The sequence below is a fragment of the Hippocampus bargibanti genome, linkage group LG06 (genome assembly GCF_051943395.1).
Source record: "Hippocampus bargibanti isolate YZ-2025 linkage group LG06, ASM5194339v1, whole genome shotgun sequence".
NCBI lineage: Eukaryota > Metazoa > Chordata > Actinopteri > Syngnathiformes > Syngnathidae > Hippocampus > Hippocampus bargibanti.
In genome coordinates, this window is record NC_142739.1 from 24,901,260 (window position 1) to 24,921,545 (window position 20,286).

The 20,286-nt window shown below is 40.0% G+C and overlaps 1 protein-coding gene across 6 annotated transcripts in view; it reads left to right on the forward strand.

Moving 5' to 3' along the window:
- gramd1a (GRAM domain containing 1A) overlaps window positions 1–20,286 on the forward strand; it is a 40,540-nt gene that overhangs the window by 9,231 nt on the left and 11,023 nt on the right. For 3 of the 6 annotated variants that reach the window (XM_088997725.1, XM_088997724.1, XM_088997726.1), the window contains 5 exons: window positions 8,919–9,509; window positions 16,894–17,128; window positions 17,502–17,522; window positions 18,817–18,901; window positions 19,007–19,110. In XM_088997725.1, the coding sequence (XP_088853851.1) occupies window positions 9,139–9,509; window positions 16,894–17,128; window positions 17,502–17,522; window positions 18,817–18,901; window positions 19,007–19,110 (816 nt within the window). In that variant the 5' untranslated portion in view covers window positions 8,919–9,138. Of the gene's footprint in view, window positions 1–1,987; window positions 2,408–8,918; window positions 9,510–14,082; window positions 14,303–16,893; window positions 17,129–17,501; window positions 17,523–18,816; window positions 18,902–19,006; window positions 19,111–20,286 lie in introns of those variants that run through there. The other 3 variants (XM_088997727.1, XM_088997728.1, XM_088997729.1) reach the window with 3 other exon arrangements.

Consider the following 20,286-nt stretch of genomic DNA (forward strand, 5'->3'; position numbering starts at 1 on the left):
AGGAATTTATCAGCCTGTGGAAGCGGGCTGATTAATTCCTCACACGGAGCGTGGTCGCCATTTTCTGCCTCTCTTTTGGTGATACATTTCCCCCCAATGTTGCCTCAAAATGGCACGGAATGAATTCTTTAATCGATTGCAAACATGTATGCTTTCCTCTTCAGAACTATTTGAATCATATTCATAACTGGATGTGTAACAAGAAAGCATATTCTCCGAAACTGAAGCCATTGTTTAGATTCTCCAGCAATGCAAGACGTCTTGACGTGATGTCACGAACTGGGGTCGGGACTTTCTGAAAATGCCCAATTCACAGCTCAATTTTTTTGCAGATTTTGGACACTTTGTCATTTTTATTGGTGTTTTGCATTTGACTAAAAATATCTTACTGCGTGTTTTGGGTATTTTAGATGCTATAAAACGTTTTTCTAATGTCAGTTAGGAAACAAAAAAAGTTATGTCGGTTGTCCTTTAAGTGTATTGTAGTGCAACTGGGTTGGCATTTAGGAGGCTCTGTGAGTGCCACATTTAGACAATTGACTAAGATCTCTTCCACGAAGGCTTGCTACGGCCCACTGCCACGCGTTTGAATCACGTGTCTCGGGTAGCAACGATACTGTGCGCACGACCACTCCTTGACCTACAGGGGTCGCCATTACCAAGGTCAATACACAGCATATTGGATTTAAAAGTTAAATTACAATAAATTTGGAACGATTTATAAAGCGCGGTCTTAGTCTGTTTGGGGTTACTTTTAAAGCATCATTAAATCAATTTACGAAGTTTTTTTTCTAGTTTCCGTTGCTTTAAAAAATAACGCGTATGGGGGTGCAATTGCGGGTGTATGTGGCTACTCCAAGCCCTGTTGCAAAGCTAGCAAAATACGTACTTCGTTCTTCCAATCGTGCTGTTTGTTGAGTAATTCCGTAAACTGAATCGCGAATTTCACAAGAGAAGTACCAATTTTCTTGTTTTACCTCGCGTCTCGTTTACTTCGATTTGTGGAACACATGCGTTGTTTTCATATGTATTAAATACGTAGCCAAGTATAGATAATTTCTTATCGCCCCACTCCCCCATATAACCCACGAACGTTTCAAACAGCGGGTGAGGTTATGGGTTCTCTTTATTTGTAAGTAGGTTCGTTGTCAGATCTCCCAGGCAGGTGACGCGCAGAGCTTGATCGCGGCGTGGAGTCGAGCAAGTCGTGCTGTGAAACTCCGTGCGATGCTGAGCAGGTCTCTGCGAGCGGTGTGTCTGTCCGGGTCTGATATGATTCTGCCCCGTGGTTCGCCCCATCTCTCTGTCCCGCGACAGCTCATTTTATACCATTTTCAAGCGTGTGCTATGCGTCAGGGTGAGACGCACATCAAGGAGATCAAGGAATTGAAAGACATGAAAGGGTTGAAAGGCGCACTTCAAAATCATACACACGTGTGACGCCACAAGGTTTTCTGCAGACTGTTATTTCCAGGACTGAACTACAATGTTTGCTGGTAGGGGGGATAATTTTGTTCTCGTTTTACGTGTTGCTTTATTTTATGCTATTGTGTTTAATTCCCCGTGAATTCCGTTACCATTATATTTAAATTACATTTTCAGAAAGCACAATAGGTGATAACACGTTTTTAAATGCTCAGTATATCGTTCTTTTAACATTATGTCCCCCGCTTCGCACTGTCTTAATCTTAGCTGGTTTCTACGCGGAGGAGACTTGAGGCGAACTGTTATTTCCCGGACTTTACCAAGAGTTTGTTTGAGAGGGGGTGACCCTCGCATTTTGCTTTTTGCCCTCGCTAATTGTGTGATGTTGGACTGAACAATCATTATTTTATCAATAAACGGATTTTATCTTGTCAACACATACATATATACCCGAATTAAAGTTACAAATAAGAAGTAAATTAAATATTCACCGTTGTGTCCTCCCCCGAAACAAACGCCAAACATTTGAGTTCACTCTTCCACCCGACCTCCCTTACCGACAACAATAAACTCAACCATTTAACTCATACCCTTTCCTGCAATAGTTTGTTTTAATCTTTGTGTTCGTTTTAAATGTTTAAAAGATGGTAGAAGGTGACGCGGTTTAATTCGTCTTCTGTCTTTTGGGGGAGGGGGATAACGGTGGTGAGCCGGCCCCCGAAAGAAAAGAAGTCGACGCGGTCGTTGAGGAGAAGAAAAAGTTGGCCCAAAAACTTTCGCTTGGCGCTGTTAGCTTACCCGGAGGAAGCTAACGGTTAGCACCGGCGGATGCGCTCCTCGTCGTCGAGTCGAGCTTTCGCACCACCATGCTGATGTGCTCCGTGGAAAAAGTGGATTTTAACATCACATCGCGCGCCGTCGCTCGGATTGTCTTCGAGGCCGAGCAAGACCACCGGAATGGGGGAAATTCGTCCAACGCCAGGTAGGGCGATGGGGGGAGAGACGACGTTTCCGAAGGTGAATTGAACGTTTTGGTTTAGTGCGCGGGTTGAACCATTAACCTGGCGGAAAAAGAATGCGGGTTATACTTTGTATGCATTGTTTGGAAAGTGTGTTTGCAAGATTAGGTTGGTCAAACATGTCCGTGCTGCGATAAGTGCGATTGTTCTTGTTCAAACACTAGAGCAAACACTGGGGCACGATTATGTAGCTATGTCTCGCCAGTCACACCATACTTTTGACCTTGCCTTAGTTTTATTGCAAGTGGCCTTCATTTTATTGTTTTTTTTTCCAATTTCATTAAAAGTCGGTAACGTAGAAAAAAAGTATTGACATACGAATGGAATGGATGAGCCTTTATTAGTCTCGCACGGGAGACATATTTTACAGCTGCAAAGTGATGAAAGGAAGATCAAGGGAAAGGAAGAAGTAGAAAAACAAAATACAGAGCTCCTGTAAAGGAAGCCATACTTGCGGTGCTATTTTGAAGTCAACTCTCCTCAGCCGTATCTCAAATCATCTTTCCCAAATGCAAACATTATTAATCCACATCTGTCCATTTATACGGTTTCCCCATACAGTGATACCTCAGTTTACGAACGTTAAATTCGCGAGAATATAATCTTGCATCTTTCTTTTACTTTTGGCTTTTCCCTTCAAGGGGTCACCACAGCGAATCAGTGTCCTCCATCTTCAGAGGTTTGATTCTTTTGGCCAAGCTTTTACGTCTGATGACCTTCCTGACGCAAGCCTCTGTATTTATCCGAGCTTGGGACCGGCACAATAAGACACAGGGTTGTGTCCCCTTGTGGCAACAGAACAAGCAACTCTATGAACTTAATACAATCTCGCATACGAACTAGTTTTCGGTTGACGAACCAAACCACAGAGCGCCAGTGGCTGGCAGATTACTTTTTGGTGGATGAACACCAAACCACACGGACGAACAGCGCCACGGTGGCTGGCGGAGTAGTTTTCCCACACCCCCTTTCTTTGATTCTTTGAGTGCAGACATGGTTTGTTATTGAGTGGAGTACTTTTGCTATTATGGGACAGAAAAAAACCCACCGCAGTCTAGTATTAAGCCGAAGAGGTCACAAATGAAAATTACGGTCGAGCAGAAGAAATAGATCACAGAGAAACATGAACGAGGTGTGCGTTTGTGTTACTTAACGTCCCAGTACCAGTATGCTAAGTCGACCATTGCTACGTGTGGCTAAGGGTGTTTCTGTGTTGTCTAAGCAATGGTCTCAGGCAATAGAAGAGGTTGCAAACTTCTGTTGATTTGGATTAACGAACATCAGCTAGCAGGGGACAGTGTGAGTGAGGGTATTACCATCGAGAAAGCCCGGCAATTTCACTCGAATATCATCAAGAGGCAACTACATGAACGACCATTACAAAGGTAAATAAAATGACTTATATATAGTACAGTTTATTTATTTACTTACAATACAATAGCACATTTATTATACATAAAATAAGGTATTATTTGTGTAGCTTTAAGGCTTATTTAGTAGAAATATGTGTTTTATGGGGACCTGGGAACAGATTATTCTAATTTTTAATGGTTTCTTATGGCAGATGAACCTTTTGCCTTCCACACACTTTCTGGGAACCAATTACGTTTGTGAGCTGAGGTATCACTGTATCTATAACGTGTTGGCAATAAGTTAGCCGACTTTCAAGAGCCAAAGTTGTTGGTTGTGTGATTTTCTGCACAAATTGTCTTTGTTTTGTTTTGGATTGGATTGCATTTGCCTTTATTAGTCTCGCAGTGGAGACATTTACATTTCACAGCAGCAAAGTGATGAAAGGAATGAAAGTAGAAAAACAAAGTACATGGGCTGCTGGAAAGGCAGCCACTCTCGCGGCGGTTTTAGTGATTATGCAAAATTTATGCTGGGAGTGGCTGGCGTTCAACAGCTTGAAGCAATGACACTTAACATCTTGTGTATTGGAATTGTTCTTTAACTGCTGCTTTGTGCATTTTTGCGCTCCGAGCTTTGCTTTACAACTCCCGACAAAAATAATCATCTAACAATTGCTTGTGTGTCTAAAAACCCCGTAAGCACACTCACTCAATAGTCAAAAGTATCAATGCGTTTTTGTGCCCTTTTTGTCAAACATTTCCTGTTATGTAAAAAAAATGTGTTTGTGTCTTTGCTTCTTTTTTTTGCCGGAATGTTCCCTTATGACCTTGTCGTCTATTTTCCCCGCATCGCCGTCATGTACTTTGTGTCTTTCTTTGACTTGTTTAAAGTGTCATCAATGTCGTAGGGAACACTCGAAACAGGAAGTGGGTGCTCTCAAATGTCTCTTTTCCCAGCATTCGTCTCACTACTTCCTAACTGGGAGCAAAATTACAGATCAGAAAAAAAACATCCATGTCCTATAGCTCGCTCTTCCGACAGTGAATTTTTAAACATCCTCGGAGAAATTACGCAGAGAGGAAAAAAAGTCCCCAAAGGTTTACTTTTCACACAGAGATTTTAGTAATGGTGGGATTATCACTGGAACTCTACCATAATAATATAAATAAGTAATAATAATAATCATCATCATAATACAGTGATACCTCAGTTTACGAACTTAATTAGTTCCCAGAAAGTGTGTAAGATGAAAAGTGTGTCCACCAAAAATTAATTTCCCATAGGAAACCATGAAAAATGAGAATAATCCTTTCCCAAGACCCCATAAAACAATTTTCTACTAAATAAGCAGTGAAACTACACAAAATATACCTTATTTTACGTATAATGAATGTGCTATTGTATTGTAATTGAATAAATAAACTGTACTGTATAATAAAGTCGTTTTATTTACCTCTGTGATGGTCGTTGATGTAGTTGCCTATATCCAAGTGACATTGCCGTGCTTTCTCGACAATAATACCCTCACTCACAATGTCCCCTGCTGGCTGCTTTTCGTTAATCCAAATCAACAGAAGTTTTTCAACCTCTTCGATTGCCCGAGACCGTTGCTTAGACAACACAGAAACACCCTTAGCCACACGTAGCAATGGTCGACTTAGCATACTGGTACTGGGACGCTAAATCACACAAACGCAGACCTCGTTCGTGTTTTTCGATGATCTCCTTCTGCTCGACCGTAATTTTCTTTTGTGACCTCTTCGGCTTAACATTACTCTTTGGTGGGGTCTTTTACAGTCCCATAAGAGCAAAAGTACTGCACTCGATACCAAACCACATCTGCACTCAAAGAAAGGTGGTGATGAAAACTAATCCGCCAGCTACCGTGGCTCCGTTCGACTGTGTGTTTGGTGTTCATCCGTCGAAAACTAGTCCGCCAGCCACCGTGGCGCCGTGTGGGTGAGCAGACACCCGCTCTGTACAGAACAGCTGATCTGGAGAAAAGAAAAGCCAGGAAAATGTCAGCTAACATCTGGTGCGAGATCGAGAAACAAAAATCTCTTTCAACTTTGGCTGCAGATATTGAACTTTTTTTTTCGGGTCAATTATCCTACCGACGAGGTAAAATATTTGAGCCCGATGAAATCTGCCTAGCAACACGTGGCAAATAAAATTTAACAATCAAATACATATAAGGGGGAAAAGTTGACTCTACGTGCTTGATTGGAAAAAAAAAAATACAGTATTATTAACTCATTCACTGCCATTCCCAAATTTTTGGGGGCTTTAAAAAGCATTACGTTTAGCGCCTGTTTTATGAAAAATTGCTTTGGTACAGGTTCGGAGAGATCGCAGCAGAGAAATGACCACAAACACAAACTGTATATATATATGTATTTATTAATAAAACACACAACAATTTACAGCATTTCCCGATCATGAGTAATTACGCTAGACACAAACTGTCACCTCTATGCCCCCACGTAAAAACTCCAACATCACGGTTAAGATCCAGAATAGTATACCTTACCGTTGACAGAGGGCGGAGAGCCGGCAAATACACCCCGGTAGAGTAATCTGGACTGGAAAACCCAAAACTGGACACTCGTGGACAGTTCACAGCAGACTCTAACCAATATTGAGGAAAACCCCATCTTATAGACCCACTCTTTGCTAAGACAGGTGGCCAGTCTGTCCACGCAGGAGATAAGTCATTCCTCCTCCTTTTTTCCTCAGCCCCGGACTAACGAGCAATTTTTGGCAGGCACACAAAGATGTGTGAGAACCTGCAATTTCCAAAACCAAAACAAATTTGGTCAGTGTGACGGATTGTGCCAGTGTATCCGACCCAGGTGTTTCGACTCAGAAAAACAAAAAGGCGAATACAAAACAGTCAATGTGAAAAGCGAAAAAGCGAATACAAAACAATCCATGTGAAAAGCAAAAAATGAAACTATATATAAATCAGCTCAGGACACCAATAACCATTTTTTCTTCCTTCAGCGCCATTCCCGAATTTTTTTCGGGTTTTGGTTATTCTTGCTGGGGTGCGGATCAAGCTCCGGTCAGACCTCTGGCAATGTTTTTCCCTCCCACAAGGGGTCAGCATTTGGCTTTTGTACAGCGACCCTGACTCACACCTCATATTACTCCAAATCAATATGCATGTATTGTATTTTGTACATCCGCCCCCATTTCAAGCTCAGATAACTCCAGACCCACATAACTTAGGAATTAATTCTTTCTTTTCTGATGAAAGAAGCAAGTCTGAGGTTTCTTACTGAGGTTGAATGTTTATGTCGTCCTTAAACTCAATATTCTGTGGCTCCTGCAATTTGAGTGAAAATGACAAAAACCCTGGCACTGGAGTGGACACATTTTTGCACATCGTCTAGCAGGGAAGAAGTTAATCATGTGACAATGGTTTGGTGGTATTTTACAAAAAAATGCACTTGAGGTGGAAGTGGTGTCGCCATCCGCAGCACAATCTACTTTACTATTTTTGACATTGGTTGTGTGCGTTGCGAGGGAACGGTCTTCAGTGACTGATAGTGTAGCGTCGGCGGGTTCAGGTTAGCAGCGGACTGTGAAGTCTGCGTATTGAGTGACTCGGTGTCAGTTGTGACCATCTGCGTCTCGTGTGAAAGTCTGTTCATTGCGTGTTTGTTCTTTTAAAGCCATTGAAAAAACATTAGCAGCTGTCTACCCTTGGCCATTTGTGGGGGCATGACAACACGTTGGGGCATCCAGAATTTCTTGTGATTATCGTATTTTCCGGTGTATAAGGTGCACCCAAAAGCCTTCATTTTCTTCAAAAGATGACCCTGAGCCTTACACGCAGGTGTGCCTTATATGTGAAGTAATATTGAGCCGCAACAGGTCTTGCAACTACTGTCAGCATCCACGACTCCATTTTCCCCAGTAGTAACGCCAGTCTCTAATATAGCGCCTTATAATGTGGTGTGCCTTATATTTGGAAAACAATTATATATTATATTTGGGAAACCTTTTTCATTCATCGAAGGTGCGCCTTATTCTCCGGTGCACCTTATATATGGAAAAAGTTTGAAAATACACAATTCAGTGGGGGTGCGCCTTATACTCCTTATACGCCTTATATTGTCCAAATTAACCCATTTAAACTGAGCATGTTCATATGAACACAGATCAATTCATTTAAAAAAATATCAACATCAAATCAAATGAGAGTATCAAATACGTTCAAACAGAGTATATAATTAACAATAATATAATTTCATATAATTATCAAGAATAAATGTGAAACATTCAGAATCAGAAAGCCTGTCATAGTCCCACAATGCGGAAATTTGCATCCCACAGCAGCAATTGAAAGAGGGTGGGGGGTTGAAAAGATTGAAAAAAACACACAAACTGTACATAGTGTGAATATAAGAAAAGCATATTGATATATGTGTATTATGAATTATGCATTTGAAAATTAATGTATCTGTCCATATGATGTACACCAGATCTCAGAGATTCCAATGTGATATTTACCATCATTTTTTTCATGTCATATTTGCAACCATATTCCTAAACGAAGTAGCAGATGAATCTGCAGTGACATCAATTTGAAAGAATAATAGTCACCAGGTTTTACGTGAAAACAAATTCTTTGTTTTTCAATTGCTTCATATTTCTGTGTAAGCTCTCAGTCGTACAGGAGTGGTCCATCGATGAGAAGGTTTCTTCATCCGTCATCTGTACTTCTTTGAAGGTGTCGGACATTTCACTTCTTATCCCAGAGGCTTCGTCAGCTAACTAAAATCTTTTGGCCCTATATATACCCCATGTCTGGACGCTAGGGTCAAAACTACCAAAAAAAGATTTTAGTTCGCCGACAAAGCCTCTGGGATAAGAAGTGAAACGTCCGACACCTTCAAAGAAGCACAGATGATGGCTGAAGAAACCTTCTCATCCATTGCTTCATATTGTTCACCCTGTGTCATATCTTGTAAAACATTGCGAATAGACCGGAGTGAGATTAAATAGTTTGCTCAGTGGAGGACTTTATGGACATGTTCTGTATCTAAAGTTCGTCGTTTATTACTGGTCAGATGACATTGTGCATTTTCAGTGCAAAGTCTTTTCACCCCTCAGGTGTTCAACTTCAGAGCTCTTAAAGATGAGACGCAATAAACAAAGGTGACATCCGAGAAGCTGTGAGGAAAGATGGCGGATGTCCCTAACACAACACGCTCTTAACGGAACGTTATTTCTGGAGAATGATCTATTTCCTAAAAACAAAATCTTCCCAGATTGAGGACTCAACAGTCCTTGTCTCTTGACAAGCCCAAAGTCTGCATTCCAGGAAATAACCATGTCCTCCATCCGGTCCGTCCCAACGTTGACCGTCCTGCCCCCGTCTTCCGAGACAGAGTCCTGGTCCCGATCGCCCAGCCCCCGACCGTATCGCTCCGGCCACCATCCTCGGTCTTACAGAGTCCGGAGCCGTACTAAGAAACGGAGCTCAGACAAGCGGTCCAGAACTCCGCAGATTGTAATTGAGGAAGAAATGCCTCCTCCTGCGTCCTCTGTCTTAGAGTCACCTCCCATAAGAACTGAGGAGCAGGACCGTGACCTCCTCATACCTCCATCCCAGTCTTGGTCGCATAGCCCCTCTCCTAGCCGCCGTTCTCGGTGGTCCCTCAGGAGCCTGCTGGGCAGGGATTCTGACTGGGACAGCTGCAGGTTAGTGTGTCGTTAATGGACTCCTGCCACAGTTTGCAGCTCGTAACCACAACAATGGTGATAAGCAGACCAGCCCTTATAATGTTTACTTTAGATAAATGCATTTTCAAAGGATTGTTAAACTTCAACAAAGGCAAAAATGTCTTTGGATTAATTCTTGACAAAAGCGGCAAGCAAAAACAAACAAAACATACATCAGAGAGAAAAAGAGGGGAAAAAACACGAGGATGCAGTTAAAATGTTAAATGAGCATTACTGTATTTTCCGGTGTATAAGGCGCACCCAAAAACCTGAATTGTCTTCAAAAGATGACCCTGCGCCTTATACGCAGGTGCACCTTATATGTGAAGTCATATTGAGCCACGACATATCTACTGTCAGCAGCTGACAACTCCCTGTAGAAATACAATGATACCTTGGTTTACGAACCCCTTGGCTAACGAACGTTTCGCCTTACGAACTTTTCAGTTTACGAACGTTAAATTTATCAAAGTTTTACCTTGGCATACAAAACTATTTTTTGGGATACACACAGAGCGCCACCATGAGTGATGTGTCGTTCGCGAACAAGCCCATTCTCCTAACAAGAAAATGGCAGCCAACTTTTATTTGTCCTCTATTCCCCGCACCCAGTCTTCGGTTAAAACCACGTGATTGGTCAAAAAGGCAGCAGTGAGGGGAGGTGGTATAAACATTAAAGAGACAGGCAGACGACAGACAGAGAATGAGAAAATGCATAGAAAACAGTGAAATTTGGACTCGTTTCAACTTTGATAGTTCAAAAACAGATTATAGACTGCAAGGTTAAAATATCTCGTCAATCACGCTCCACAAATAACCCGCATAAGCCATCTGTACACTTGATGCAATAAGCTATCAACCTAGCTAAACAGAACACAATTGATGAGGAACTAGATAAAATTATCGCAGAGAAAGCACCTACATTGGATCATTCCTCAAGATGGTGAAAGAAGAAGGTTGCGTTCCTCATCAAGTGTTTAATGTTGAGGAAACCGGACACTCCATTCCATCAAGCCATCAACCACCATCACAAAGGTAAATACAATGACTTTATTGTACAGTACAGTTTATTTCTTTAATTATAATACCATAGCACATTTATTATACATAAAATAAGGTATATTTTGTGTAGTTTTAAGGCTTAGAAAATTAGAAAGTAGAAAATTATGTTTTATTGCGACTTGGGAACGGATTATTCTCATTTTAATGGTTTCCTATGGGAAATTAATGTTTGGGATACACACTTTTTGCCTTACACACTCTGTCTCGGAATCAATTAAGTTCGTAAACCAAGGTATCACTGTAATTTCAGTTAATTTGAGTTAACACCGTATTTGTGGAATATGTGTTGCAGAAGCTAATATCTGGGTGCTTTCAGGTTTTATGTTTATGAATTTCATTTCTTTTGATTTGTCGGAAAGCTTTTGAGTCTGCTTTTGCCGCACACTTCATAAGGTCCGTCCAGCTGGGAACCAGAAGCTCGACACGGTCAGCACTCCTGCTGCTCTGTGGGGATTCTGTGTCATACCTCAGCTCAGTTCCCATACGGAGGACCTGAAAAACCAAACGCGACTGAGTTGCTCATAGCTACCAAGCGCGCCTCATGATTTATAAATCATCCTGTTCACGCTTATAGCCAACAACAACACGTTGATTGACACTCGGCTCACTTGAGTAGTCACAACAAACTGGGAGGTGCATCCTGAATCATGACATCACCCTCGGCCAATGGGAGTCTACCCATTGTCTTATGATGTCACATTGGCCCAATCAGAGGAGGCTTTGTATGGTGAGGGTGATTCCTTCCCAACCTCCCCGATCCACCTTCTCTCCTCTCCCTTGTCATTAATCCATCCGCTTTGACTCCATACATTCTGAGCTCCTGGACTCTGTTTCGGCCTATATCGGGGGGGGGGGGGGGGGGGGGTTCCACACTTTTTCCACTGTGGCACTGCAACATAGTGTTTATCTGTTCAAACGGAGGAGATGATGAGAAGAATCAGTATCATCTTTATTGGCCAAGTATGTAGAACACACAAGGAATTTAATTTAAAACAGATTCTTTTCTTACAGACAGTGTATTTTAGATGTTCAATTACCTGACATGTTTCGGCGTATACTTCCGCCTTCGTCTGTTTTAAGTTAGATATCAAGTAGACAGGATGAACTTATTAATACAACTGACACAAGGAATTTGTCTCTGGTAGAACACGATGCACTAGTTGCATTATAGAAAAATTGCAAAGAGGCTCTATACGGCTCTACCGGAAACAAATTCCTTGTGTGTTCTACATACTTGGCAATAAAGATGATTCTGATTCTGATTCTATACCAGGGGTGTCAGTCATTTTTTGCCGCGGCCCACATTGGAGTTATGATTTCCTCTCGAGGGCTGTTATGAATTTGGGGAGGCCATTAGAAGGTTCAATCCCTTCCACATATTACATCTAGAGCGCACAACAAATTAATGAATAAATACTTCTCAAATCTGAAGTCAAGAACAATGACTGTTATTGTGGTTTACATCCAAAAATATGACATTTTGGTTAGGATTTTAGCAACCATCATTGAATATCACAAGTTTAATTGGCTTCCGCGAGTTGAAAAATATGATGTGGCGGGCCGGATTTGGCCCCCGGGCCTTGACTTTGACACCTATGCTCTATACAGTTATATTTGGGTTACTATTTAGAGAGTTAATGACTTGGGGGAAGAAGCTGTTGCCTGAGGGGAGTTGCTGGAAAAGGTGGTGGGCAGGGTGCAGTAGGATTTTCCGCACCCTTGTTTAAATTCTTGCAGTTCCAATGATTGTCTTTTCCGCCATCCTAGCTGTCCATTAGGAAAATACTGTCAGTAAGAAAAATAAGAAAAAAGAAAATTTGTTTTTGGGGTTCCCTTCAACCACTCCACAGGACCCCTGGTACCTCCCATAGAGCAGCCAAATCCTCTTGACAATTAAAATCGAAAAGAAGTCACTCTCAGTGCCAATAATAATAATAATACATTTTATTTATAAGCCTCTTTCAAAACTCTCAAGGACTCTTGACAGAGTTATCATCCTTCTCTTGACCACAATCTGAAAAAAACCCAGTGCCTGTCGTCAGCAAAGAAGTAGCGGCCATGGTTTTCCTCAATTGGACGCAACTAGCGTGGCGCAAAAGCAGATTACACGCAGATAGTACCGAGGTTGATGGATTATGATACGGATTTGTAATCCAGCGAGATGGGCGCAGATTGAGGGTGAAGCGATGGCGTCGCGCTGGCTGGGTTTAGAACATGTTGGAGAGGAATCGTGAGTGACAATTTGTCCTTGTTGACACCTTGAAAAAAAAAACCTAAGTAAAAAAACCTAAGTAAAACAATGTGAAGACAGGGTGACATTTAATCATAATATTGTCATAATATAACGGGCTATAAATATGATCTGAAAATTGGCGCTTATTGGAGTTTCAGCAGATACTACCATATTATACTTCTCAGTCACACTTTTATATTACCATGTTCAAAAAAATACATGTAACCATTTTTTAGCCATTTTTTGAAAAGAAAAAAAAATGTTTTCTAAAATTGATGGAAATGCGTTCTCCCCACCCCAAAAAATTTAATAGATGAATTTAGGAAAGGAGGAAGTCTAAAAAAAACAAACAAACAAAAGGGTGCAATATTGCCTGAATGAAAATGTTAACTAATTCACTGCCATTCACTAATTTATTTGGGAATTGACAATATGACGTAAAGCGCCATTCCTGAATTTTGTTTTTTTCCTGTTTGGGTGCAGAGAAAGCGCAACTATGATGTTATTTTCAGTCCACGGCAAGTCACGAAATGGCCGCCGTCGGAGATGGATTTAAAAAAAAAAAAACAGGTGGATTTTTCATATTAACTCATTCACTGCCATTCCCAAATTTATTTGGGATTTGAAAAGTGTGATGTGGAGCGCCATTCCCGAATTTTGAGGGTTTTGGTTTTTCTGCGGGTGCCAATAAAGCGCTGGTCAGACCTCTGGTCACATTTTTTTTTCCCTTACACAAGGGGGCAGCATTTCCCTTTTTCCATGTTAGGGCTTTTTTCCAGCTTCAGCTGTTGTTAAAGCGCTATATAAACCAATATGTATGTATTGCATTGTATTTTGGACAGCTGCCCTTATTTCAAAGTCATATAACCCCAGACCCATATAATTTAGGGATTAACTTTTTTCAGCAATGAATGAGTTAATAATACTGGTATTCCAGTTCGTCCCCAAAAATATCCTTTTTTATGTCAGCTCTGTCTCAAGTCGAGACAAAAGTATCAAGACACCTTCCAACCCCCCCACCCCCCTTTTTTAAGTCGCTTGATGACACGAGCGAAGTGTCCATAAACTCCAAAACTGAGTCTTTGATTGTAATTTAATTTAAAACGTCCGTATTTATTTTCTGAATAGCTCACTTTTAGGTCCGTTTACCCATAGTCACTAAAATGTTTATTAGAGCACCCCCACCCACCTCCCTCCGGGCTATAAAGCCGCACCTCCCGCCCCCCCTGCCTCGCCTCCCCCATCTGTGCACTGGGGATTACGGATGGACGGCAGCCCGTCGGCGGCTCATCCTGCGCATGCAGCCGTCGTCTGTCCGTGAAGGGCGTCGACGACGGCGATGGTGGAATAAACTAGCATCCCTCGCGTCCTAGTCGAAGGTTCGCTACGGTCCGGCTACACTGACGAAAAGTGCGGCGTTCGTTCGTTTTCATTCGGACCCCCGCTTGAGACCGTGAACGCCTCATGACATGTTCGAGTAAGTCATTCGACGGCGGTTAGTATTAGCGGCGTTCCAAATGAACGCTTTTTGGTTCGAATTAGCATGCGTTTAACATAAAAACAAACATTTTTGCTTAAATTTCACGTATTTTGTGTGTATTATTTGGGCAAAACGCGAGTGGTGTGTTCAAGTGAATCCCGGTCGCTCAGCGGTCATCCGGTCACACTCTCGCCCACCCTTCCCTCGATCCCTCGCCGCCGGGAACGGCAGCCTTCTTCCACCCGTTCTCGCCGTGAAACAACGACCCCCCGCCCCATGCCTGTCACTGTGCCTCCTTCTGTTTTTTTTGTTTCTCGATCCCAGTGTCCTGGAGGGATTGATGCTTATTTAGCTATCTTGCTAACTCGCTATCCCACCCCCGCTGCCCGAATGAATACATTCACATCACCGAGATTAAATAAATTATGTTTATTAATGTTATTACTGTAAATTAAAATTGAATTATGCGGTGGTTGTGGTTGTTCCGTGTCACTGGAGATTGTAAACAAAGGCTCACATGGATTCCCATCAATAAATCCTTTTAATAGGCTAACGTGACAGTATGTGGTAGGATCAAATCATTTGTAATTGTAGTTAACATGCAAATTTAGTGAGGATTATTGTTTCAGATAATTGAGGGATGCGGCATTTTCCCCATAATCACACAATGCGGTGATACACAATATTACTTTCTTTTTACCCCTGGACAATATTTATATTAATAATACATTTTATTTCAAGCGCCTTTCAAAGCTCTCAAGGATACTTTACAAAAAATACAATTATAAATAGAGTACAATAAATAAAATACAATTATAAATAGAAATAAGAGATAGAGCTACAAAGAAAATTAAATTTTAAATAGGTGGGCTTTGAGATGGCATTTGAAGGTGGGAAGAGAATCAATCAATGTTACGAATGTTGGGAGGAAGTGAGTTCCAGATGTTTGGGGGCAGAATATTTGGTATTGACACGTGAAAATACAGTAAAGTCTCGTTATATCGATATTCTCGGGAGTCGGAAAAAATATCGATATATCCGATCCTGCGGCATGTAAATTTTCTCCTTGCGTTCATAGAAATAGTATCGTAATAAGCAGTACTATCGATATAACCGATATCGATATAACGAGACTTTACTGTATGTATATATAAAATACAGTGCATGCAACAAATTTTGACTTGGATCTCAGCCTTCTCAATTGTGCCTAATATACTGTCAGATGAATGTTCATTCTTGGCATGTATCCGATCTAAATCAAATGTTGAAGCCATAGTTACCCGAATGTTAAGTTAAAATTTTGGCATTGTGCAAGTGGAGGTTGCTTGTGTCGTTATTTACATGCCATTTGGGTGTCTGCACGTGCAGGTTGTTTTTTATGTGTTCTGTCAATGTAAATTTAGTCAAATTGTGTACCCTGTAATTCAAATGGTTCTAACTAATAGACGGTCACAAAAAACAAAGCAAATCAAAAAATAGTGTGTTTTAAAAAAAATAACTCATTAAAATTTATTAATGTGATCTGTCACATGTATAAGCACTATCTGAAACTCATGACAAAAAGTTAGTCGACAGGGTAGGCAGGGCAGACAACTTTGAAAAGTTGCCTGCCCGGCCATAAAGTTGCCTGTCCCATTTTTCACAACTTGAAACACAATAAGATGACCAATTGCAAATAAAAAACATTGCGAAGTATAAAGGATGTTTTTAAATTAATGAAGTACCTACAACAAATGCTCCCTTGCTTAATTTATGGTAAATATCCCTTGCTGAAGATTCTGCTCCAGTTGTTGTTGTCGTCATGGTGCACAATGCAATGTTTGCGTTGCGTTGTCTGCTAAAAGCCACGTGGACTGCTCTTTCTAAGCGCCTTTCAACACTGTACTTGAAAGTTTTGAAAGGCGCTGAGAAAGAGGAGTCCACGTGGCTTGTAGCAGTTTGCTTGTAGCTTTTGCTTTATTGAATAAAACAAATGTTTGATTTGAAAAAAAAAAAATTGTGTTTTTTTTTTTTTTTTTTTTTTTTTTTTTTTTTTGGAAGAAGTTGTCGGCCACCTGGGCCGAGACGTTTTGAAAGTCGAAGAAAGTTGTATGCCCCGGGCCTCTGTGCAGACGTTATTTGAAACACTGGTATAAGCCAATTGTTTTAAAGTGTTTTTGGAAAGTGTCCACAGCATTTTCATAGCTCGGATCTCTTGTGTTCTCCACCAAAGCATAATGCTCCATAACGCACCATGCTCTAATTTGTGTTTGCGCTGAACATTCCTAACAAAATTGTGGCCCCAAAAAAAGAAAGTTTAACTTAAACTGTTAATGTTTTAGCCTATTTTTTTTTTGCTCAGTATTTTGTGTAGACCACAAAACGTGAAGAAATATTGAAGCCTTTCCAAATGAAAACAGCATTGGCCACCTTATCAGTCAAAATGGGTTCAAGCTGATAACCCCCCCCCCCACCCCCCATTCGTTCCCTTCCTATCGCTTTCACTTCACCGCAGCATAACAATTGTCAAACAGGAAGTCCCCTCGACGCCTTTTTGTAGGTGCCTAATAAAAAAAAAATCTTTTATTTTGCATCTTTTCTCTTTGCAGCACGGCCAGTAACTCTCCACGCAGCACTCCGGGCAGCTCCCCCTCCCTGCGACGGCGGGTTCTCGGGGGCAGCCGGGCCAGCGAAAGCGAGGGAGCGGGAGAGAAGAACAACAGTGGGGGAGGAGGAGGAGGAGGAGGGGGCTCGGACAGCCCCCTGCCGTCCATCCCGTCGGCATCATCGCTTACCTCGGCGGCCTACCCGATTGCATCCCGACATTTCAGGAGCAATGCCAAGGTCACGCTTCACGTCATTGTCGTTTGAATATGACTCGGCGGGGGTGACGGTAACACCAACATGTTGACAAGGCTAAAAAGAAATACAGTAAAGTCTCGTTATATCGATATCGGATATATCGATAGTCCCGGTTATATCGATACTATTTCTATGCACGGACGGAGAAAATTACATGCAAACAGGGTCGGATATATCGATAGTCCCGGTTATATCGATATTTTTTCGGACTCCCTTGAATATCGATATAACGAGACTTTACTGTATTACCAAAAAAAAAAAGACACTTTATGATTGTTTATGATTGTTTGTTAGATCACCCTCGTCCCCACTGATACATTCATGATTGTAATTGTTGTGTTTGATGTCTTGGCAGAAAATGCAGAGCTGGTACAATGTGAGTATCTCGCTTGCTTTTTTCTTTGTTTCCTTTTTCTTTTTTTTTCTTTCTTTCATTCTTTCTTTTTCTGTCTTTACTTTTTTTCTTTCTTTCTTTTCTCTCTGTCTTTCTTTTTCTTTCTTTATTTCTTTCTGTCTTTCTTTCTTTGTTTTTTGTTTGTTTTTATTCCGTCTTTCTTTCTTTTTCTTTCTTTCTTTCTTTCTTTCTTTCTTTCTTTCTTTCTTTCTTTCTTTCTTTCTTTCTTTCTTTCTTTCTTTCTTTCTTTCCTTTTTCTTTTTTCTTTCTTGGTTTTTTTGTTTGTTTTTAATTTCCCTTCTTTCTTTGATTTTCCTTTCTATCTCTTTCTATTTTTCTTTTTTCTTTATCTTTTTCCTTTCATTTTTCTTTTGTTTTTCTTTCATATTTCTTTATTTTTTTCTTTCTGTCGTTCTTTCTTTCTTTCTTTCTGTCTATGCTTCTTTTTTTGTTTCTTTGGTTTTTTGTCTTTTTATTTTCCTTTCTTCTTTCTTCATTTTTCATTCTCTCTTTCTTTTTTTTTTATATTTTTCTATCTTTCTTTCTTTTTCTTTCTTTTTTTCTTTGTTTTTTGTTTTTTTTCTTTTCCTTTGTCTTTGTTTTTCTTTCTTTTTTCACTTTTTCTTTTTTATTTCTTTGTTTTTGCTTTTTTCTTTCTGTCTTTTTTACTTTCCTTTTATTTCTTCTTTCTTGCTGTTTCTTTTTTCATTAATTAATTCTTTATTTTTCTTTGTCTCTTTTGTTCTTCCATTCTTTATTCTTTCTTTCTTTTTTCTATTCTTAATTTTTTCTTTTTTCTTTCTTTCATTCTTTCTTTCTCTTTCTTTTTAGCTATTTTTTTCTTTCTTTCTGTCTTTTTTCTTTCTTTTTATTTCTTCTTTCTTCCTTTTTCTTTTTTTTTGTTTAATTATTTCCTTATTTTTCTTTCTTTCTTTGGTTCTTCTATTCTTTATTCTTTCTTTCTTTTTTTTCTTTCATTCTTTCCCTTTCTTCTTTCTTTCTTTCATTCTTTCCCTTTCTTCTTTCTTTTGAGCTATTTTTTCTTTCTTTCCGTCTTTTTTTTCTGTCTTTTTTCTTTCTTCCTTTTTCTTTTTCTTTCATTTCATTTTTCATTCTTTCTTTTGTCTTTGTTGTTTCTCTCATTCTTTTTCTTTTTTTGTTCTTTTTTTATCGTTCTTTTTTTTCATGTCATTCTTTCTTTCTTTCTTTCTTTCTTACACAATTTTTATGTGAGATCATCGATACAAACCATAGTTCTGGTGTTCCTCTCCCTCAGGTCCTCAGCCCCACGTATAAGCAGCGAAATGAGGACTTCCGTAAGATCTTCAAAAAGCTTCCGGATACGGAACGGCTCATTGTGGGTGAGTATAAAATCATGAAACCTCTCTTAATTCAAGAGGTTTGGGACTTGACGCTTGGTCATGCTGAACTCTTCAACCCCACCCCCTCTCTTTTTTTTAATGCAGACTACTCGTGCGCTCTGCAGAAAGATATCTTGCTCCAGGGACGCTTGTATCTGTCTGAGAACTGGCTGTGTTTCTACAGCAACATCTTCCGCTGGGAAACCACTGTAAGCATCAGTTATGAGTTATTTAATAATAATAAGAATAATACATTACATTTTAAGCGCCTTTCAAAGGTCTCAAGGACACTTAACAGTCACAGACAAGCGTACGTACGACAATAAATTAAATCCAATCACAAATAGAATGCAATAAATAAAATACAATTATAAATAGAAACAAGAGAGAGAGCTACATAGAAAATGCAATTTGAAGGTGGGAAGAGAATCAATGTTACGAATGTTGGGAGTAAGTGAGTTCCAAAGTTTGCAGATCAGTGCTGATAAAGTCACACACAGGTTTAAAAAAAAACACATGACAGGAGTTATAAAAAAAGCCACTATATTCTAAGCATATAATAGAGATATTCTAAGCATAGCAAAATAAAAATTTCAACTGTAAATGTGCAAAATCGTTTCATAAAAAAACTACATAGTGCAAGTATCAAGAAAGGCATATTGATATATGTAGCTGTATTGCATCAACCCATATGCACACACATGCAGGATAGATCACAGTATTTTACGGTGTATAAGGAGCACCCAGAAAATATAGTAAATGGAGACAAAAAATGACTCATTTGGTTGGTTTCCCTTCTGGGCTCCCCAATTATTATTATTATTATTATTATTATTATTATTATTATTATTATTTCTCCACTGCGAGACTAATAAAGGCAAATCCAATCCAATCCAATTATTATTGGACAGGAGATGTGAGACAATCTCTCCGTCAATGGATGCTACAGCTGCGTGTTTGCTTTCAACATTTAGCTTGTAGTCGACGTGCACATTCCACCATGATGTCCCTGATCCACTGGTGAAGAGACGCTTTGATCCTCTCCTCTTTCATGTGGAACTGCTTTGTTTAACAAAGAGGGTACAGAAAGTGCTGAACAATGATTGACTCTCTGTGTCTTTGTGTTGTCATGTTATTTGTTATTTCGTTTTTTTGTTGTTGTTCTTTTGACTTCAAGACGGCGCCGCGAGAGTGGCTGCCTTTCCAGCATCTCATGTATTTGGTTTTCTACTTTCTTTCCTTTCATAACTTTGCTGCTGTGAAATGTAAATTTCTCCACTGCGAGACTAATAAAGGCAAATCCAATTATTATTATTGTATTATTTTTTATTATTTTATTATTATTATTTTATTATTGTTTTTTGGGTCGGGAGCTAACTTGGAGA